Source organism: Balaenoptera ricei, chromosome 7 (assembly GCF_028023285.1).
Source record: "Balaenoptera ricei isolate mBalRic1 chromosome 7, mBalRic1.hap2, whole genome shotgun sequence".
NCBI classification, from domain to species: Eukaryota; Metazoa; Chordata; class Mammalia; order Artiodactyla; family Balaenopteridae; genus Balaenoptera; species Balaenoptera ricei.
Genome location: NC_082645.1, coordinates 50,666,769 through 50,690,789, shown reverse-complemented (window position 1 = coordinate 50,690,789; position 24,021 = coordinate 50,666,769). Strand labels below are relative to the sequence as shown.

Here is a 24,021-nt window from a genome sequence, read left to right as displayed (position 1 = left end):
AGGGCAGACAGAAGGGCAAGCTGGTGTCCACAAAGTGACAAGGACATGAATTTGTCCCCACACAGACTGGTGACCAGGAAGCCTGCCCAAATTTCAGGAATCTGGGTTTATGGGAAAAGAAAAGCATGATACAGGCCTAACAGACAGGAATGTCATTCAGGGACTCCAATAGCTAATCATATCCACAAGTATTCAAGGAAGTCAACTTACTAAAGAAATCATCCTATAAAGTATAAGACCAAGCAAGAAAGATATAGTATTGTGAAGAAGGACATATGACAATTATTTCCAGAAATTTATATTTCCAAGTTGTTATTAAATTTTTAAATGTAATAATTACCAATATGTAACTTAAATCCTCAAAAATGTATAGGGCAGATGTTAAATTCACTTCATACAATTGTTACATAGAAACCTCAACACTTACATAGCTTAGACTATTATACATTTACTTAAGGGAGTAAGACACTTGAGACTGAGTTTATATTAATGGGAAAGTGCAAAGAAACTTGCCAACATGCGCCAGTTCCATGGCCCACAGGTAATGAGCATTGCCTGCCTGTGCCAGTCAGATCACCAACCAACATTACTGTGAAGGCCATGAAAGAAGCTGTTAATACTCTGGTTTAATCTCAGCACAGACCAGAGCAGCAGATTAGGCGGAACTTTACATCAGTGGCAGGTCTCCCAAGTTCTCTTGATGCCACAGAATTCATAAGTGGGATCAGTATGTTCTAAAAAAACATGGTACTGCAAAAGGAAAAAAAGGTTCCACAGCATCAAGCAGTGTAATACTTGAAACCTCATCATCAGAGTGACAGTTTTCAAGTGCCATTTATGATGCCCTAGTCTGGAAACATCCCAGCTAACCCATCTGATCAACAATTTCACAGATGGAAGCACTTGATGGCTAATTGGCACGTCTATTATTCAAATAAAACAGCTCTCTGTACCTCTTCTTTCATTATTACAAGTCAAGGTACAACAAGATTGGTCATTCAAATTAGCTTAATAATAGAAGCCTCCTTCCAAAAATAATTTTTTTAATGAAACCACACATTTTGACAATTAGTTTAGAGCACTAATCAGTTTCTGAACAGTAAGGAAAATGTTTTATAAACTAAAAGGAGTAAGAAGTATAAACCTTCTTTAAAAAGTTGTACTATTTGTTTCCTCTGTCTTCATCAATATGTCAAGATATACATTGTCACAGGGAATAAAATGAATGAAATATTTACTCATTCCTTAAATATTTTAAAAACATTGGCCAAGTATTACACGTCATAATGAAGGAAAATCCTCTCAAATATTTTAGGTCTCCTAAAAAATTGTAAAGCAAGAATCTTCTCTTCACCTACATTTTACAATAAAAATTCTAGACTGTTTAATGTTTTTTAATTTATGAAGCAAGTAGCCAGTGACAACATTATTATAGATATTATCTACCTGAGGACATGCTGTTGATGTAGATAGGCTTTGGCATCAGAAGGACTTGTGTTCCAACTCTAGCTCCACTTCTTGTTAGTTCCGTGACTTGACCCTATAATATGGAAATAATTATCCCTACCCATATAGGATTGTTGTGAGGATTAAACGAGGAGATTATATACATAGAACATCTCACATTAAAACACGGGAGCCCTCAGCATTCATCCATTTGGCTCTCATCCCTTTCTCCACACCACTGCTATAAACTCTAGAGGGGAATCCTGATACAACTGTCAAAATATGTGAGTTCTCTTTACAGATCCATACATTTGCTCCAGATCCCACTGAAACTTATATTCCCTGTTTAGAGTATCTGGCTATCTCCCTATATTGCTACAATTTTCATAGATGCCAAGGAAATCCCCAGGAAGAACCTTGTAGAAAGACTGAGCTGTAAAATATTTGAAGACCTCAGTTAGCCTATAAAATAGTAACTAGGAAATGCATATAGTAACCAGAACCTGCAAGTGGGAAGGAAATAGTAGCCGGAAACTGTGGAACTAGTTATAAGCTAAAGTAAAATCAAAATTAACTCCCTATAGTGATATAGCAATATAATGGGAACAAAAATGTATTTTACTAGGTAATAAAATAAGTAGTTTCCCATGATGTAAAAGAATACCTTTTCTATAAAACAGAAAGGGGTACTTTTCCAAAACTAGGTTTTGTCATTCTACTATCTACTTTTGATAAGCATTTTGCTTCTAATTACTCAGGCTCTTGTGTTTACAACACTAGGTAACAAAGAACTAATAGTTAACAGAGAGATGCCACAGGCAGGTAAGAACGTAATCAAGTAAAAACAGAGGAAATGAATATACAATGAATGAGAGAAAAGTGTAACTATCATAGTCATTACTTAACTCTTCATTGTCCCTAAGCCTTCCCTTTGTGCCCAACACAGGCATTCATTCAGTCTCCTGGAAGTCTCCTGTGAAATCACTGGCAACAGTTTGAAAAGCAGCACTGGGAGGCTGCCCACTGCAGACCACTGCCCTGCTCTTGTGGCATGCTTCCAGGATGCTCAACCCAGAAAATATTCCACAAAGAACCACCCTGAATGCATGTTGTGGGAGAGAACACTGGCCATGTCTGTTCACATTTTAAGTGAGTATGATAACCTAAAGAACTGTCCAAATGATAATATGAACTGAAAAATTAGAAACTATGTAACACAAGTTTAAGATAGGAAACCCAAAGATCAGTGTACCAAATGAGCATGGTTACCAGTAAATCTAACACGTAAAACAATGTTGAGGGTAGGGAAGGAAAAGACATAAATTGGATTTTTATGATCGTAACATCCTATACATTTGGAATATTAAGATTATGCTGTAACATCTTAGTTTCCTATATGAGACAGAGGTATCTTCTCTTGTTTCTCACCCCATATACCCTTCCTACCAAAAGCAGTATCAGCTGTCATGGATCCATCATATCCTTGACTTTAATTTTAAAATCTTAACATTTCATTTTTCCTCATAATTTTGATTTTCTATTTCATCAGAATGTGATTAATTTTGGAAGACAATTTCACTATAACTGAAAACACGTCACTGCTCCCCTTATGTTCTAAAGTATTCAAGCAAAGTCATTTACAGTAATTTCATATCAAGACAGAATTTAACATTCACAAGTGTCAAAGACCTTTCCCGTTGAAAGACCAGTCACAACTAGAATGTTCAAACAAAAGAACACAGATTAACTATAGTGCACCCACCAGATAGTTGGTTTTGTTTCCCTTTTACTTGAGAACTCTCAAGAACAGATTTTGAGACTCCTCAGGAGCACATTTTTCATGGGGTTTAATAACTATTCAGAAGAATTATACTACAATGACACCTAGAAAGAGTATGCTCTAATTAGCTTGTTTTTGACCTGACCTCTTTCGAATTTTCTACAGTAGAAACATCAGCTCAAGTATATGAATAGAATAATTAGGAACTATACTTTTTTAAATAATAAAATTATTACATGACAAGAGCAGCAAATGAAAAAAAATTAAAAGCATTTTGTATTTTTCCTCTGTTTCTAAAGCAAAATCACTATTTATTTGTAGTTAAGCAAAGAAATAAAAGAATTAAAATTTCTTGACCCTTCCCTATTTCTCAATAGGAACAAAAATGGCCAAATTAATCTAACAATGTTTAGAAAGGCTCTTTGTAAATGTTCAGAGGATCACATCAGGATACTCAAAGAATCAAAGGGGGGAAAAAGGTAACCAGAAGCACCCATCAGTATGTAAAAACTGTCAATACAGACAGGTTACAGAGCTCAGGAACATAAAGAGAACTCATAAAAAGCCTTTTGTAAACACCTGCTCATTTTCATGCTACTGCACCAGCAGTAAATAAAGGTTTTATTTCAAATGTGGCTGAAGCCACACCAGAATCTCTCCAGTAGATAAATACACAGTAAAAATAAATCATAATCTGTAATTTATTTTAAAACAGTACCGTAGTAGCTTCATGTCTCCGCTTCCATTCTTGCCTTAAGTCTCATCTCCAGAGTATCCAGGTTCTTTAAAAATGGAAGTATGATGAGCATAACTCCTTTGCTCAAAAATCTCTAACAACCTCCCAACTCACTTGGAAGAGAATTTTCTACAAGGCCCTGCATGATCTAGTCTCTGGCAACTGCTATAGTGTTACCCTCTTCAACTCCAAGGAGAATATGGAATGTCTAAGTAAGGCATGAAAAAAAGTACTGAAAAATAAAATGAATTTCTGATTATGTTTTACTTGGCAGCTTTTTAAAAAAAGTTTTACTAAAGGAAAATGTTATTTAATGTTATTCACTGACTTGTTCTTTTGCTTTAATTTTTGTGGTTGTTCATTAAAAAGAGAGAACATTATTTATGAAGTGGAAATTCCTTTTGTCTCCCTCCCTTCTCATGAATTTGGTATGAGTTATCCAGGCATGTGTTATACAATATGGTAGCCACTATCTACATGTGACTATTTAAACTTAAGTAAAATTAAAAATTCAGTTCTTCAGTCACACTAGGCACATTATCATGGACTCAACAGCTACATGTGGCTACAAAATTTAAGTTAATTAAAATTAAAATTAAATAAAATTTAAAATTCAGTTCTTCACTTGTTCTAGTCACATTTCAAAGGCTTAATAGCCACATGTGGCTGATAGCTATTGTATTAGCACAGATATAGAACATTTCCTTCACAGCATAAAGTTCTATTGGACAGTGCTGCTATAGAACTTGTAATACTTTTACTAAAGTTACATGCCCTTAAAAAAAAGTTATTCTATGTTTTTAAAATTAGCATTAATGCTTTCATATTGTATGTATATTATCTACAACCTGAAATTTTCTCTTAATATGTTTGTAAGGTCTATTATGCATATTGAGATATAGAATCTAGTTCATTTTAACTGCTGCATAATATTCCATCATAATGCATTTTGGCACAGATAGACACTTAAGTACTTTGCAATTTTTCAGTAATCCAAACTGCCACACCCACACCAACCCTAAGGAAAAAGGCTTCCATGAGAATTCTTGCTTCTCCAAGTCTTCATTAACACTTAAAACAACAAACTTTTGTTTAAAAAACTAATCTAATACTTGTTTTACTTTTCATTTCCCTGATATACGGTGAGGTTGAGTATCTTTTCATGTTTGTTGGCAAATCTTGTTCTACAGATTATCATTTCATGATCTTTTTTCCTCTGGGTTCTTTTTGTGTTACTGATTTATGGTTCCACTAAATGTGTTGTGAATGAACGTGTCGCAAACATCTCCTCTTGCTCTACTACTTGTCTTTTAAGTTTGTTTCTATTGTCTTTGTTAGGGCAAGAGTTAGTAATGTATTGAGGTAGTCAAATTACTAACCTTCTCTTCTGAGTTCTGCTTTCCTATTTTGAGGTCATAAAGGATGAAATTTTCTTCCAAAAAATATTTTTTGGGGCTATGTACTGTGTGTCTGACATGGTCACGGGTTAGTTTATTTAATCCTTATAAGAATCATCTGAAGTAGATATTGTTACTCTCATTACAGAGATATGGTAATTGAATTTCTTATTGTGGTAAAATATACATAACATAAAATTTACCATTTTAACCATTTTTCAGTGTACAATTCTGTGGCATTAAGTACATTCACATTGTTGTGCAATCATCAGCACTATCTATCTACAGAACTTTCATCTTCCCAAAGTGAAACTCTGTACCATTAAACACCAACTCCCCATTCCACTACAACCCCCAACTCCTGGCAACCACCATTCTACTTTTTGTCTCTATGAATCAGACTACTCTAGTAACTCATTTAAGTGGAATCATAAAATATTTGTCCTTTTCTGACTGGCTAATTTCACTCAGCATAATGTCTTCAAGGTTCATCAATGTCATAGCATGTGTCAGAACTTCCTTCCTTTTTAAGGCTGAATAATATTCCACAGTTTTAATACACCACACTTTGTTTATCCACTCAACCATCAATAAATACAAGTTGCTTCCACTTTTTGGCTATTGCAAATAATGCTGCTATGAAATGGCTGTACAGATATCTGACTCCCTACTTTCAATTCTTTGGGGTATATACCCAGACATGAATTGCTGGATCATATGGCAATTCTGTTTAATTTTTTGAGGAACCACCATAGCATTTTCCACAGAGATCACACAATTTTACATTCCTACCAGCAATGCACAAGGATTTCTCTACAGTCTCACCAACAGTTGTTTATTTGCTACATATTTTTGGATAATAGCCATCCTAATAGGTGTGTCTTCCAAAATTATAAAGTTTAGTCTTCACAGGTAGGTCTTCAATACATCTGATATACATTTTTGTGTACGGAATAATGTAAGAATCTAATATTAGTTTTCCCCCCATATAGAAAGCCACTTGCTTCAGCATCATTTAATGAACAGGCCTCTCCTTCCCCACTAATTTTTAATACCATCTCTATTATAAATCAAGCTCCCATATATGCATGAGTCTATTTCTGGACTTTCTATCTGATTATGCTGATCTATCTGACTAATTTCTATACCAATATAACACTACTTGAGTCACACAGCATTAAAATATATTTTGATATTTGGTAGAGCAGTTTCTTTTTCCTTTCTAAGAATTTATTTGCTCTTCTTGGATTTTTTTTCTCCTATATGAATTTTAGAATCAGTTTCCTAATTCCATGAAAATTCTGGTTGATATTTTTATTGGAACTGCATTGAATTTATGATTAACTGGAGATAACTGGCATGTGATACTGAGACTCATCATTCATGAAAGTTTATTATTTCTTCATTTATTCCAGGCATTTTCCCCCATTACTATGTTAAATTAATTCTTTCTATAAAATGTTAGACCAAAATCTGATAGGCAGATAACTGAAAGAACATTTCTATTCCAAGACTCATAACAGAAACCAAAAAAATAGTTATTGGTTATAAATATAAAATCTGTATACTGTGTGGATTTGGGAGTTATAACAAATAAAATAGATCATATCCAATTCATGAAGTTATTTTTTTAAGTCTAGCGACCTGAAATAATCCTTCAAAATGTAGCTTACATCTCACCACTTTCAGAAAGCCTTCTCTGACCACTCACATACAGTATTTTCCCTTATTTTTGCATCTGAAATTTACTGAGGTCTGTGTTAGAAAGGTACAATCTGATAACTTATAGGCAACACATATGTTTTTGGTTTGTGCTTAGTTTTGCCTATATCATGTTTCTTAAAAACCAGAGACTAAAAAAATTAGGGAATTTCACACAAAAATCATAGGATTTCTGACTTGCAGGTTGTATGTCACTCTCTCTCAGTTAAGGGAGATTCCATTTCCATGCTTCCTTGATTACCAGGGCAGGCAAATCACACACTGATTCTTAAAGCTTCCACCTAAAAGTGACCTGTTAATTTCCAACTCACACTCCATTGGCCAAAGCAAAATCATGAGCAGGCTAAGTTCAAAAATGATGGAAAAGTATAACCCTACTATGTACCTCGAAGGTTAAAGGACAAAAATATTTCATATAACTGATGACTTTACCTTCAAACTCTTTCCTCCTACCTATTCTTCAAACTACCACTAGAATTACTTTTCAAAAACACAGATTCAGTTATCCCACAGCTCTGCTTAAAAAAAATCTTCATTAAAGTACAACACTTACTGGGGAAAAAGTAAAAATCACTAAAAATGGCATTCAGTACCTTTTATAATCTACTCCAAACTCCCTTACCATCTTCTTTTCCCATTATTTCCCCTCACATCACCTATTCTCCAGGCCTTTCTCAATATGTGTTGGCTATATTCCAAAATTTAGCTCAAGCATCATTTCCTCAATTCAGTCTCACTTTCCTTTTTTGGGAAAAAAATTAAGTACCACATCCTCTACAAATCACATTATTTACAATAAGCACTAGTATTGGCTAATTCAAAGTAGTTAATATGTGCCAGGCACTTGAAACATAACTGCTGTGTGTCTACTAGAATGTTAGGTCCCTAGATTAAGTAACAATGCTCTTGTTTACCTTGGTGTTCCCTATAGCATAACACCCAACACATAAAAACTCAAAATACTGGCCTAAAGAATGTAAATACAAGACGAGATAATAAATGTCATTGACATTTTACTTAAGTTTCATTTACTTTTAAGCTTATCTTGACTCTTTCTAAAGCTAAAATGGACCAAGAGACTTAAACAAAAACTTTTAGATGGAATTCCCTAGCGGTCCATTGGTCAGGACTCCAAGCTTCCACTTCAGGGAACACGGGTGCGAACCCTGGTTGGGGAACTAAGATCCCGCAAATCACGTGGCATGGCCAAAATATAAATAAATAAAATAACTATCATTAAACTATTAAAAAAGAAAACTTTTAGATACTGCAGACTATACTTTGGCTAGGCCCATCTGTTGGGTTTAGTCTTGACTGCTTTTGGAAATAGTTTAGTTGCCAAGACCTAAGTTGGGATAGTTATGAAGACAACCGAGCAGTCAAATTACAGCAGTAAATACTTTTAATACAATCATCTCACATCTTTCAGTAATTTCAAGTTCAAAAGCACTTTAGCAAAGTAAATAAAAACACACATTTGAAATAATAGCTATTTGTTTACAAATTTTAATAGTTCTAATAAAACATCTGTTTCTGCTTCACTACTGATAAGTTAGATTGAAGTAGGGGATTGTGGACAGATTTAATGATTTTAGCCTGCTACTGTTCACGTATTAACATTTAAAAATGTAATATTTAAGAAAAACTTTAAGTTGTTTTATAGGTATGCATACCATAATGAAGAACTAGGAAAAAGTACCATGATAAAGCTAATGGAAGAAAAAGTCTTAAGAAAGACATTGTGAACAGTGTGATATATTAAAGTCTAGTGAAAAAAGAACTAAAAGTAGGCCAATAGACTTGGCAATTTGAACAATTCCAGTACAGTAATGAAGGAGGAGGCCAGAATATAATCTTATGAGAGTCAATGGAGGTAAGGAGGTAGAATATGTGAGTATAAGCTATTATTTCAGGAATTCTTGAAATAAATGGAAGAAAAGGTTTAATGGCAGAATGCAGTGAAGTTCTGTTGTTTTTGGGATACAGGACACTTAAACATCTTCGTAGGCGGAGGAAGGGGTCAGTGGAGATGAGCAAGGTTTCAAGAGAGGATGGGATCAGAGAATAAGTCAAAGCATTAGCCATGGAAAAGAGAAAGGTCATTTCTAGTCAAAGAAAGTTGAGTCAGTAGAATGGATGGAAAACCCTGTTCTGCTACTATTTCCATGTCTTAAAAGAGCCATCTGCAAAGTTAACAGCAAGTAACCTGCCCCTATTTATGAGGAAATTCTCACTTTTATATTATATGGTAAGATAGTAACATTTCCCATTGATTTTTAGAGGGATAAAACAACTTCCATCTCCTTTCTACTTTTATTGGCTGCTACGCATTATCTAATGGAAAGAGTAGCTATTATCAATCCAAAGATCTTTGACTTTTTATTAAAAATAAACAATACACTCGGGACTTCCCTGGTGGTCCAGTGGCTAAGACTCCCCACTTCCACCACAGGGGTGCAGGTTCAATCCCCGGTTGGGGAACTAAGATCCCGCATGCCATGCGCCGCGGCCAAAAATTTTAAAAAAATTAAAAAATAAACAATACACTTAACTTTTTTCCTGTTTATTAAAAAATAATACACTTAACATTTCATGTTTTAGAAGTAACATCGTATCCATTTGTCAAATTAGTTTAGAACAAGAGTAAAATAAAATTTTAAGAAAAAATGTAATCATTGAACACCCAGTATTTGATAAAGGAGGTAACACAGAAATAAGAACCCCATAAATCATTCTCTTGAGAGTCTGTCATCTAATCAGGAAGATGAAACACATGAAATATCAGATTCTCAGGCAACACATTTTTAAGTTCAAATAAGAATACAAACTGAGGGGGGGACACGTGCTGATTAAATTATCCGAAACCAAGGACAGGTTATTCAACCAACACTTAGTTTTCCACTCAATGCAAAGGTTTGCAGTGGTCACTGAGATATGATGTAACTCAATCGGTGGTCAGTCAACCCATTATTTCATGTCCAACAATTTCCCAGCATGGATTTCTGGCATGGATATATAATTTACTGCATCTACTACTTAAGGAAAAAGTTATTTTGGTATTTAAATTTGATGCAACTTCCCTTAAGAATTCTACTAAGGCAACATCTTTACCTGTAATTTGCAGGTAAATGTGCAGTATCTACATACCACCTCAGTTCACTTCTGACACTTTCATATGCCTACACATTGTTATTGCTAATTTCAGAATGAATTAGGGAAATTCTAGAAGCTACCTAGAATGTTTGCAAATGTATGGAAGCAGCTTTAGAAGGGTCAAGTTCAGAGAGGCTTAGGCCTCTTAAGAGAATGTATTACACAGATCTTACAAAAATGAAGAATCATGAAGAAACACGCTTACAGTAAAGGAACATGAGAAATATTCAAAACTAACGAAAGTAGGGGCTTCCCTGGTGGCACAGTGGTTAAGAATCCGCCTGCCAATGCAGGGGACATGGGTTCAATCCCTGGTTAGGGAAGATCCCACATGCCGCGGAGCAACTAAGCCTGTGCGCCACAACTACTGAGCCTGCGCTCTCGAGCCTGCGAGCCAAACTACTGAGCCCGTGCCCTAGAGCCCGTGCACCACAACTACTGAGCCCACGCGGCACAACTACTGAAGCCCGCACACCTAGAGCCCGTGCTCTGCAACAAGAGAAGCCACCGCAATGAGAAGCCCGCGTGCCGCAATGAAGAGTAGCCCTCGCTCACCACAACTAGGGAAAGCCCACGTGCAGCAACGAAGACCCAACGCAGCCAATAAATAAATAAATAAATAAACCTCACTGCTTAAAAAAAAAAAAAACTAACAAAAGTAAACGAAAAATAACTGAAGTCTGTGCAAGGATGCAATATAGGATCACAAGATGATTTCAACTTTCTAAAAGGAAAAGGTTTATTAGTCATAAGCCATGATAGACCCTTGTAAAAGTACCTACAAAACATTGAAAATTTCATGAAATCTCAAACAAAACTATTTTGTAATAGTCAAAATATTAGACTACTTTGAATAAAGGAAGACAAGTCATTGACAGTGATATGGAAATAGGAAAAAGCTGACAACTAAAAGTGTTCTTAAGGTGGGTTATAAAAATAGTCCCCAAATTTGGACATAAAATACATTACATAAAAGTCTAACACAGTCATCTCTTTTGTGAATGGAGGACTGGAAAGATAATCAGTGTAGAATTCAAAAGAGGCAGAAATTTCTTCTTTAGCTGAAAGCAGAGAGAATATCCTGAGATAGAAATCTATCTGGAGGCCATCTGCCCCAACAGTATGGAACAAGACAGATGATAATATTAAAACAACTGAAAATTCACTTAATTTTAATAAGAATGTAAAAGAAACCATATATACCAAATTTAAAGAAAAGAGAGGTATTACTTATTAATTCATCCATGTATCATAATTACTAGAAGGAATTTATCAGTGTTAAGATTGTACATACATTCTGGGTTTTCTGGATCTTGCCAAGAGTATGCCATGTTTACTTCTTCATGTGTTACTTTTAAAGTCTACATTGTAAACCCAGAAGTAAGATACTTTGAGTCTTTTTTTTTTTTTTAACCAAAAGGCAAGTTTGATAATCTCTCATATCCCAAAAGTTTAAATCAAAGCAAATAGATAAAATTCTTATTCCTAGGAGAAAATTAAATTAAGAAAATAGAACATTTTCTCCACAAGTTATTTAATGTTGGAATACAGTAACCAGCAGTAAGGGAAGCTTCTTACCATAAGGTTATCTGTGAGGCGATTTTCTTGGGACTGATTTCTTTCTCTTTGGATAACTAGTGAAAGGCTTATAGTTTACACACAAAGAAACACTTAGAGTCTATATACTAACCTGGCCCAGTCCAGGCATACCTCCTCCAAGTCTAAGAAGTCTGTCCATATTTCTAGAAAACAGAAACAAAGAAAAATGTTCCTAAGCACAAAAGTGTTTACTCAATTGCTATCTACATAATTCACCTTCAGTCACTCAGTATGTCAAAAATATTGGTGGTAATTACAACACAACATCAGACTTCCTGTTAATTAACACCACATATTAATTCAAGAAGCTGTCTTCCATGCTAATTAACAGACCTTATTTTACTGCTTTGGTTTTGGGTTATCCCCAGTTTTAAAGACAAGCAATCTTAGCATACTTTCAAAACTTTGCTATCATTAAGTTAATTATATTTTCTTATTGTTACCTAATAAAGTACCTGAATGAGGAAAAAGTGCCTGAAATGCTTATCATATGTATGATTGAATTTCCTTCAATTTGTCCAGAGTGTACAAATAAAAATCCTCACTTTTAAATTAAATTTTAACATCCTCATTAGTAAGTTCTGTGCTAATTAACTTACAGCTTGTCAGTTATCATCAAAACTACATGTGAAAGACATTGTGAGCAGATTATGGATCTCTGAATTAGCATCAAAGGCTTTTTAAAAACGAACTCATTATACTAAAAGAAATATAAAGTAATATTGCATTAAATGCATTAAGATAGTGTTCTAGAATCCACACAGATAGTTTGCATTATTTCAGATACTGTAAAGATATACACCTTTCTCACTAAGGAAATTTGGCTGCTGTTCTCAATTACAATTTTAGAGTTAATCAGTACAAAGAGAATTAACTTTGAAATATCAATCTGATTTGTTTTTTATGTCTGGAATAACTACAGAAGATATTCTTATAAGCTTGAAAAATTCACAGAAGAAATCAAAGGAAAAAACAACAAGGGTACTAGTATGGCCACAAATACACAAAAAGGAGTAATCAAATTATAAAAATTAATATTAGTACAACTTAAATACTTTAAACATGACAATGAAGCATTTTTTTCTACTTAAAAATTGCTACTATGCCTTAAAATTCCTCTTCTTCCTAGGTGTATGCTTTAGAAAATGGTATTACCACAAATTATATTCTAAATTAAATGCTAACAGATTACTTTAGTCATTTGTCCACGTTGTTTTACTAGTTAGACCAGCTATACAAACTTTTCAATAATGTACTTATGATCATTACATTACTGCCTAATTATATTTGTTGAATCCTGCAAACAATTTAATCCTGTGAATATTTAACACTGTTGGTACAGCAAACTTCATTCAAGTCCATATTTAGAAAAGTGCACAAATGATACAGCCATGGAACCTGTACAAAGTGAACACACCACCATAACCACCACCAAGATGAAGAAAGAGAACCTTGTCTGCACCTAAGAACCTCTCGTATCCCCTTCCTAGTCTCTACCACCCTGCAAAGGTAGAATTCCAACTTCCAACAGCACAGATCACTTCTGTTGCTCTTGAATTTTATGTAACAAAATAATATATGTTGTCTGGCTTGTTTCACTCCACAAGTTTGTGAGACTGACAACAGATAAACTCATTTTAAAAAATGAAAAGGCACATAAGAAAACTGGATAGTCCAAACAAAATTTCCACTTTATAACCTTAACTCACCCTCCTAATAGCAACATTTACAAATAAAATCTCCATCAAATTCTTATTAAAATTCCTCAACTCAAATATGGCATTCGATACATGCCACTTTTTAAAGGCTGTAGACTGAAAACAAAACAAAACCCTGTGTATTTTAAAATATAAAATACGTTTATTCCTCTACAATATATTACCCCCTTCAAAAAAATTCTTTTGGCCTAGTTCAAGCTTACAAACGTAAAGAACAAATGGGAAAAAAAAAACTTTAGACATTCTATATATTCCAGGCCAAAGTCAATTCCCAGCTGTGTTCAGTTTATCTAGTCCCCCTGTGTTGTTTCTGATAACTTTACACAGACTCCAGATGCTGTGAATATACATGAGCAATGTGAGGAGCAGAGGGAAAGAAAATCTGGCAGGTCAAATCTGTGTTTTTAACAAAATTAGATGTCTCAGCAAACAGGAAAAAATTTAACAAACTAAATATTTTAAGATAATAAGGTTCAATAAAAATACTAACATTTTGAATGAAATACATCGATAAATGTTCTAAATCATACTACTTTAAAAAAAGTTTCTAGAAAGCAGACAAGGACAAAAATGCTAGTTATCTAAATGACTTTCATGAGCCCCTCAATCTGGGCTTTTGATGTGTGCTAAAACTGATACATTTTCATAACATCTTTATGACATATCCTGTAAGGATAGATAAAAGTAAAATATATTCTTAATGCTCACCTGGTCAGTAACTACAACTCTTGTGGTGTTAGGCTTCAATTTGTTGAGTTTGACAAATTTCTTCTTAACTCAAGCTCTTGCTAATACTGGCAGGTATAGTTTTTCCCAAGTTTTTATTTTTATTTTTTTTCTCTCCTAAAAAAAAGTAAATAAAATAAGATACAATTATTTTGAGAACTAAGGAGGGAAATACACGAAGAGCTTTAAAAGAAGCAAAATTCCTAAAAACAAAATAGAAATCAAAATTGATTTTTAATTACCATTTCCTGAGAGTACAGAATGAAATACCATCCAAGGGAGCTATAGAGCATAGTGATTACCCCTATCCAAATTTTGTTTCTAAAGTTTCTTTTCTGTTCTAATTATATGTAAAGATTGACATTTCATGACTTTCAGTCTTTCTAGAGGTGTTTTAAAGAACAAAGAAGATTTATTCATTTTTTAAATAGAACAAAATTCATTCTATTGAGCAATTACCATATAGGTTCATTGCACATTATTAGAAATCTATAACATACTGTGGAATCTTAGTGGTTAATTTTCCTATATCTTTAAGGTTTGTTATTTCATTATCCTAGGAATTACTTCGTCATGTCTTAATCAGTTATTCCCAACTATGCCAAAAAAGACTAAAATAATAAGAAAATGGAAGAATGGTAACAATCATCCCAAATGATGCAAGAGTGAAATAAATTATAGCCATTGCATCATCCTTCAGTTTTTATTGTGCTGCCCAAAGCACTGCTTCATCTTTCAAAAAGATATAAAAGACTGGAGACATCATCTTTGCAGTCTTTTTTTTAGCTTTCATTGAACACAGTTGAGAATTCAGAATTCTTCATTTTCCTCCCATAACGGCAAAGAGAAAACTGACAGAGAAAAAATGTTTCGCAATTATTAGAGAATCACAAGGTGAATGTAAAGAAACAAGTAACAGCACTCTAATGATAACAAACCTGACATAAGCCAAGGTTTCTTTGGCGCTACTGACATTCAGAACCAAATAATTTTTTATTGTAGGGGGCTGTCTTGGGCATTATAGGATGTTTAGCAGCATCCCTGGCCTCTACGCACTGCATGCCACCAGCCGTGATAATCAAAACTGTCTCCAAAGAGGGAACCCTCCTACCCTGTTGGTGGGAATGTAAACTGGTAGAGCTGTTATGGAAAACAATATGGAGGTTTCTTAAAAAACTAAAAATAAAGCTACCATATAATCCAGCAATCCCGCTCCTGGGCATATATCCGGAAAAGATGAAAACGCTTAATTAGAAAAGATACATGTACCACAATGTTCATAGCAGCACTATTTACAATACCCAAGACATGGAAGCAACCCAAGTGTCCATCAACAGATGACTGGTTCAAGAACATGTGGTACATATACACAATGGAATATCACTCAGCTATAAAAAAGAATGAAACATTACCATTTGCAGCAACATAGATGGACCCAGAGATTATCATACTAAATGAAGTGAGTCAGACAGAGAAAGATAAAAATTATATAATATCACTTATATGTGGAATCTAAAAAATAATACAAATAAATCTATGTACAAAACAGAAACAGACTCACATAGAAAACAAACATGGTTACCAAAGGGGAAAGGGGGTGGGGGAGGGATAAAATAGGAGTATGGGATTAACAGTATAAACTACTATACATAAAATAGATAAGCAATAAGGATTTGCTGTATAACACAGGGAACAATATTCAATATCTTGTAATAACCTATAATGGAAAATAATCTGAAAAATATATATTTATATAACTGAATCACTTTGCTGTACACCTGAAACTAACACAATGTTGTAAATCAACTACACTTCAATTTTAAAAAAATGTCTCCAGACATTGCCAAATGTCCCCTAGAAGGGAAAAATCATCCCAGTTCAGAACCACTAATATAAACAAAATCTCAGACCACTGACAATATCCTATATCAATTTTCTCGAACTTAAAAATTAATGACTGTTGGAAACAGTTTGAGAGCTCTTCAAAAAGCTCAACACAGAATTACCACATGACCCAGAAATTCTACTCCTAGGTATATATCCAAAAGAACTGAAACAGGTATTCAAAACAAGAACATGTACATGCATATTTATAGCATCACTATTCACAACAGCCAAAAGGTGGAAACAGCCCAAATGTCCATCAAAGGGGGTAAGGATAAACAAATTCTATATATACATACAATGGAACATATGGAATACTATTCAACTATAAAAAGGAATGAAATACTGGTAATTGTTACAACATGGATGAACGTCAAAACATTATGCTATGTGAAAGAAGCCATGCACAAAAGGTCACATATTGAATGATTCCGTTTACATGAAATATCCAAAATATATAAATCCATAGAGACAAAATGCAGGTTGGTGATTGCCAGGGGCTGAGGGAGGGAATAAAATGGAGAAACTGCTTAATGGATAAGGGATTTTACTTTAGAAGAATGGAAAATGTTTTGGAACTACATAAAGGAGGTAGTTGCACAACATTATGAATGTACTAAATGGTATTGAACTGTTCACTTTAAAATGGTTAATTTTGTGTTATGTGAATTTTACCTCGAAAAATTACTTTTTAAAGGAGCAATGAGTTGAACAATATATTTCTAAGACCAGAAAGGAAATATGACATTCTCATCCAGTTAGTATTCAACAAGGACTTCATTATACACTATTTTACAACAAGAACCTGTTTTGCTAAAGAGATGACATATTCTGTTATCTTTTATGATGTTGATACAGTTGATAAGTGGACAAATGCTGAAGTGTACACAAAGGTGAGTAAAAGGAAAGAATGTAGAAATTTTAAAAAATAATTGGATTAACTCTAATTGGTGTTTATAAATCTAAAAATAAAAATGTTTCATAAGCAAAGATGATGGACATCTCCACTTCAACAAAATTATAAGCTTGTTTTAAAAAGTATTGCATCAGGGAAGATGAAAAAGGTCTGGAGATGGATGGTGGTGATGATTGCACAACAATGTGAATGTACTTAATGACACTGAACTGTATGCCTAAAAATGGCTAAAATGGTAAATTTTATGATATGCATATTTTAACACACATACACACATACAAAGTATTGCGAGTGCAAGTAGAACCAAAAGAAAAGATAAGCTGGGGCCTATTAGAGTAGAGACATATTTAAAATGTGGAACTGATCTTTATAAGATGGATATGTTCCAGGTTCATGCATGATGGATGATGAGCAGTTAATTACATTCCAACAGTGTTGTCCATTTCAGGTACATATACCTTCAAATGACTTAAAGGTGTAAGAAATTTTAAAAGGTCTACTGGACCCAGATGGTAAATGGTGATGACTGTTTTTCTTGGTATATGAGGTTAAGAGCTATGAGTCTGCAATCTAAGTGCCAGGGTTCAAATACTGGCTCTAACACGTTTTAGCTCTGTATCCTTGGGTCAGTTTCCTCTCTCAGGCTCAGTTTCCTCATCTGCAAAATAGGGATAATGATAGTATCCACCTCATAGAGATGTTTAGATAATTAAATAAGATAATGAACATAAACAACATTTAACCAATGCTTGGCACATAGCAAGTAAACAATGAATGCTAGCTGCTGTCATCAGCACCACCATCCTGAGCATAGCTACAGTTCATCCAGCATGGGTTCTTCTTCCCATAGAGTTTGCCATTTAGTGAATTTCAAAACACGGCATGTTTCACAGTACTAAATGAATCACACTGGAGAAGAGGGACTTGCATTTTGCAGAACTTCGCAAAGGGGTTCATAAAATTAAAAGTGTTACACTAGAACATAAAAGAATACTTCCAGTGCTTAGAAATAAAAGCAATGCAAAAGGTCTATGGATCTAAACCAAGTTTTTACACCTATCAAAAAGCAGAGGACTCAACAGCTTATTCATGATCTGATTAACTAAAACATTATGAGATAATATGAATAAAGTGTTTGTGCCTAATATGTCACACATAATGTTTAGAATCCTAATTGGTAAAAAAAAAGTGCAAAATAAGTATCAGTACTTTCAAAAGCCTGATGATTTTCCACTTCTTCATCTCACAACTGAGCTAACAAAATCATGAAGCCCTGATCTGTTGAGGTTTTTCTACTGTTTCCTAGCTCATTTTTCATTTTTTACTCCTCAACCCATGCTGCAGTTATATACTATTACTTCTCAGATTGATGCTAAATCCTTTAACTACTCCGTATTTGTGATCTCACTGTATTTCTAATTCCTCTACTGTCTGATTTGTGGAAAGTAATTAGGAACTTCTTTCTCTCACTTTCTTAAGGGCTTTCTTCAGTGGAAAAAATAGAAAGAGTCAACGTTAAACTTAATTATACAAATAAGGTTTTGAAAGTAAGATTCCCCCCATTTAGAATAGTGAGGATGGAATTATCATGAATATCTTCTTGTGCTATCTCCTAATTACTGCACTGAAGCAAAATATTTATTACATACTACCTTGTTTATAAGGTGATACGGAAACAGAGCCACAAAGGAATTTAGTGACTTCCACTGAAAGAATTTACAATCTACCTGGGGAGGCACGATATAAACCCATAGAAAAAACATAGAGTGAAAGAATATTAGTATTGAGCCGGAAAGGCTCTGGAGGCAATCAGACCTAGATTTGAATCCTGGCTTCATCACCTACCCTCTATATGATGTGAACAAGTTACCTTCTTTTAGCCTCTAGACTTCATCTATAAAATGAGAATAATATCTTCCTTGCAAGTCTGTTGTAAGAAAAAAATGCAAAGCACCTAATATAGTGCCTGAAACATTCATAGGTACTCAGTAACTGTTGTCATTGTTATTATCTTAGAGCCAGGAAAGATTATTTAATCCAATTCTCACTTCACAGATGGGGACACCAAAATATCATAAAACGGAATATGAGTGTCAAATGAGTGCAACAAACTGGGTATATGACAAGTTCATGAGTACTAAATCACAAGTATTCAGGTAAGGCTTTCACAGGGGGACAATGACTTATGAAACAAACATTGCTATAACATTTAAAACAGTTAAATAGAAGCACAATTGCTCCTTGTTATTGTTTTCAAAGATGGGTTCTGAAATTAGATATTAAACACAAGGGTTACAGACAAGTATAAAAATGGAATAAACCCATGTCAAACAGGTTAAAAATCCAGCTTTTCAATTAGAACAGCGATATAATATTTATCAAGCCCCTTGGGGAAAAAAAAAAAAAAATCTCCCAAAGTCAACAGGTGAGGCTTCATTGAAAGATCACGACTTCAAAACTTTCTTCTGTTGGCCAGATGCAATTCTGTCCTGGGACAAATTCTAGACAATATTCAGCCTTCTCACTAAATACCACTTCACTAAACACATCTTGTAGTTAATTCTGAGCCACCGCGTACCTTAATCTCTTCAAATGCACAATAACCCATTTAAATTTATATGTTTAAAAGAAACATAATTTAAACTTTAAATGAGCCACTTGCTAGCTTTATAGGACAAGACTAGAAGGCCACCATTAATTATATTAATCATCTCCACTATAACTGTATTCAGTTCTTTTTTATTTCAACATTATCAGTGGCTGTCTTCTTGCTTACTCACAAACATTAAATCAGCAGCACTAAATACTTTTGTGAGCAATGAAAAAAAATGATTTTCACTACAGAAGTACATTTCTTGCTAATTTTTAAAGCCTCTTCCTTGCCTTTCCCAACTTTTGGATACCATTTTAATTTCAAGAATTTTTCCTTAGGTCACTAGGTTTATATTCAAACTCCTTCGAGAAATTTACATTTTTCTTCTTTTGCCTGACACAATGCAGTGACCCCAGGAAAATTAAGTTCCAAGATGTAACACACAGTAGCAGATTTCTACTTTATTGAAAACAGGAAATGTAATCAATTCATCAGCGACTACTCAAGTGGGACAAACTGAAAGTTAAAAGGCAGAGCAGGAATAACCATACTTCGTTTTAAAGAGTTTCAAGGTTAAAAACCAGTGCACCTCTGGGGTTTTGTTTGTTTCTGAAAGCAGTTGAAAACCTAACACCATGAGAAAAGAGGTCAAGGCCTAAGGTTAGCACAAGTGATAAAGCAAACATGCATTCAACGGGAAAGTTAATTTTATTCTCTCGCCCTTGTTTCCTGTCTGGCGGGAAGTTTTTCAACACAGGGGTAAGTTTCAACAGAACACAGACAAACAGAAGCCAAAACCAAGGGTCCTCTCTGAATAGAGAGGAGAGGCTCCCAAGATGTGGTGAATTCAGCGGAGCAGAAACGCTTGGAGGAAGGAGACCACATCCAGACCTAACTTAGTCAGAGACCCGGGTAGACAGCGTGGAGGACGAAGGAACCTGGACTCCACCCTCACCGCCCGGGGCCCCAGTGGAAACTCGGCTGAGCAACGTGACTCAGGAAAGCACGGCGCTGGCAGCGGCCTAGCGCGGCTGCCTCCGCAGACCGCTGGGGCCTGCGTTCCCCGTCTTACCTGAAGGCGGGCGGAGCAGGAGGCCGCGGTCTGGACCCTTGTCTTCCAGCAGCGGTGACGCAGCGGCGGCGGCGAGAGCGACAGCAGCAGCTCCGACTCGGCCGGGCTCTGGCTCCGCGAACCGGCGATGAATCAGCCCGATTCCATTCAAAAGAGTCGCCCAGGCCTCCGCCGCGAAGCACTTCCGGGTTCACTGCTCCGCTTCGGCTTCCGTTTCCCCGACGGCCAATTGAAGACGACTCGGGAGTTGAGCGGGCGTCCCAGGAGGAGCGCCCGGGACAGACTACGCGGGCCCCCTGCTTCAGGCGTCCCGGCTTGGAGGGCGGGGCGGAAGTTAGCGCTAGGGCCGCTCCCACCCTTCCGACATCCTCCCTTTCCTGCCCGCACCTCTCCCTCCCCAGTTCTGCGCGCCCGGCTGGCGCCGAGATGGAACTGCAGGAATGCGAAGGCCGGAACCCCTTTCTTCGTTTTGGGGTTCACCGCGGCCCTACTTCAAAACTAAAAGGTTCACTTGGACTAAGATTAATTTGGTCATCTGAAAAGCAAGAGAGAAAAGGGAGAGGTGTGAAAAGAGCGGAAATCGGTCGGATGTTCTTTTCCATAGTGCAGTCTACCCACCCTCTTGTCTTTACCAATTTGCAAAGGTTGAATTTCAAGGAAAACAAACATTTCCCTAACGGTAAAACTATCTATTTTAAGCCCAATTTAATTTACAAGGTTTAAAAAATCATATACTCACGTTTCTCCAGGTAATTATCATCACCAATAGCGTTTCACCCATTATCTGCTCTGCTAGGTTTTCAGAGAGCAAAACCGCCCAAGAAATAACTATTGACAAGTTTATATCACATTTCTGTTTAGGGCAGCACGTTTACCAAGTCCCTCTCACTTTTTCAGATATGTTCTAAATGACTAGCATCTTTAAAGCATTCCTAAATCAAGAATGGTGATGAATCTACTGGATGGAGGGAAAGGAAGGATTGTGGCATCTGAATCCAAAACTGTTTGAGTGGCACAATTACACAGAATTTCCCACTCAAAGATCTTTATCTAAAAAATACGTAAATTTTTTCAATCACAGGTAATGTTAATTATATTTGGATCCACGTCTTTATGTTTTCCCTCAAACCTGTGCCTCCTCCCTTTTTTTTTTTTTTTGGTAGATGACCCCATCCTCCATTTAGTTTCCCTAATCAGATCTGAGAATAGACAGACCTTACCTCTGATTTACCTGTTCGCACTGGCCTCCCAATGAAACACCCTGGAAATCACGAAGGGTCTAATCTGTAAATAGCTTTTCCAATCCACCACTCCTCTTTCTCCTTTCTCTCTACTACAACCTTAACTCAAGCCTTCATTACTCTTTTCCTAGAATACTGCATTAATCTCCTTGATCTCTCTGCCTCCAGTCTGTCCACCCATAATTCATTCTCCACTTCACTGGCAAAGGTTCCTTCTGCTATACAAATACAGTCGTGCTCCTTCTTTGCTTAAAATTTCACCAGTGGCTCTTCATCCAATACAGAGGTCAAAAATCTCTCATCTTTGTTTGAAGCACCCTTGCTCCAGCCATACTAAAGTATTTAGCTGGGGAATGTGATGTCCATAGGGACTTTGAAAAACTCTGACATCTTTCAGGGAATCCAAGTAATATGCATGCTTAGGATTGTGTGAATGCCTAGGGCTGTGTGAATGCTCAGGAAAGACCTGAGAAGGCTCTAAGCTCTCACCTCTGGCTAACCTTGAGGCTCTACACAAGCAAGAAATGGATACAAAAATAGAGTTGTAAACTCCCTGGCTGATTGTTGAAGTCACGCCCCAACACACATACTAAGCCCCTCCACAAAGACTAGGAAACGTATTGGTTGAAGACATTTAAGGAAATCCCTGTCCAGTCATCAGATGACCACTAAGCTAACTGAGCAAAGACATCAGTGGTTATGCACAACAAAGAATACAGACTTTAAGGAATGAATTCAGAAAAGTCACTAAATCAACAATAAATACAACAAATAAAAACAGCAAAAACCCTGGGGAGAGGGTAGAATATGATTTCCAGAGTGGCCACACTGTATTATTCAAAATGTCCAGTTTTCAAAATAAAAAAGTTTAAAAGGATGATACATGCAAAGAAATAAGAATGTATGGCCTGTACACAGGAGAAAAAGCAATCAATAGAAAATATTTCTGAGGAAGCACATATTACATAAAGACTTTAAGATATTTTAAATATGTTCACAAAGCTAAAGGAAACCATGTCTAAAGAACTAAAGGAAAGTATGATGAGAATGTTTCACCAAATAAATAACATTAATAAAGAAATTGTTTTTAAAAAAAGAAACAAAAATTCTGGAGTTGAAAAGTATAACAACTGAAGTGAAAAATAAGAAGGGCTCAGCACCTTGAGGAAACTGAGGATGTGAAAACACCGGATACTGACCCCAGATAACTGAGGTACATATCAAAGGAATGATTTCAGTGAGCCTAGACTCTTGCATCTTCCCATACATAGAAAAGTGCTAAATTCCTTAACTTGGGATACCTGGTTTTCTTTAATTAACAGTAATCTTTTGATGTTCCAACTACCTGCCCTTTGTTCCAAAACTCCTATATATCCTAGCTCCCTCCTCGCCTCCTCAGAGCAGTTCTCTCAGGGTTACTTGAGATGCTGCCTCCTGGGCTTGAAGGCCTAAAAATTCCTGCCAAATAAAACATAACTCTCAAAAAAAAAAAAGAAGGGCTCAACAGCAGATTTGAGCTAACAGAAGAAAGAACCAGCAAATTTGAATATATGTCACTTGAGATTATCCAGTCTGGGTAACAGAAAAAAAGAAAAAGAATAAAGATGCATGAACAGAGCCCCAGAGGGCTGTCGGACACAATCAAGCATACCATGTTTAACTGGAGTCCTAGAAAAGAAATAATATTTGAACGAATAATGGTCAAAAACTTCCCAAATTTGATGATAAACATTAATCCACACATCTAAGAAGCTTAATAAATTCCAAGTGGGATAAACTCAAAGAAATACACACCTGGACACATTATAATTAACCTGTTGAAAGCCAAAGTCAAGAAGAGAATCTTGAAAGTGTCAAGAGAGAAGCTACTCATCACATAATCCTAAATAAGATTTACAACCAAAGCTATGGAAGCAGAAAGCAGTAGGATGACATATTCAAAATGCTGAAAGAAAAAGACTGTCAACCAAGAATTCTATATCTAGGAAAGCTATCCTTCAGAAATGAAGGAGAAATTAGTACATTCCAAAATGTACGC

The 24,021-nt window shown here is 35.6% G+C and overlaps 1 protein-coding gene across 1 annotated transcript in view; it reads right to left on the bottom strand.

The window, feature by feature from the left end:
• Positions 1-21,066, bottom strand: part of PSMD14 (proteasome 26S subunit, non-ATPase 14) — a 90,346-nt gene extending 69,280 nt beyond the window's left edge. The window contains exons 1-3 of the mRNA XM_059927983.1: positions 20,743-21,066; positions 14,260-14,394; positions 11,925-11,976 (exon numbers count right to left, since the gene is read on the bottom strand). Of these exons, the coding sequence (XP_059783966.1) occupies positions 11,925-11,972 (48 nt within the window). The 5' untranslated portion in view covers positions 11,973-11,976; positions 14,260-14,394; positions 20,743-21,066. The remainder of the gene's footprint in view (positions 1-11,924; positions 11,977-14,259; positions 14,395-20,742) is intronic.
• Positions 21,067-24,021: the final 2,955 nt, after the last annotated feature.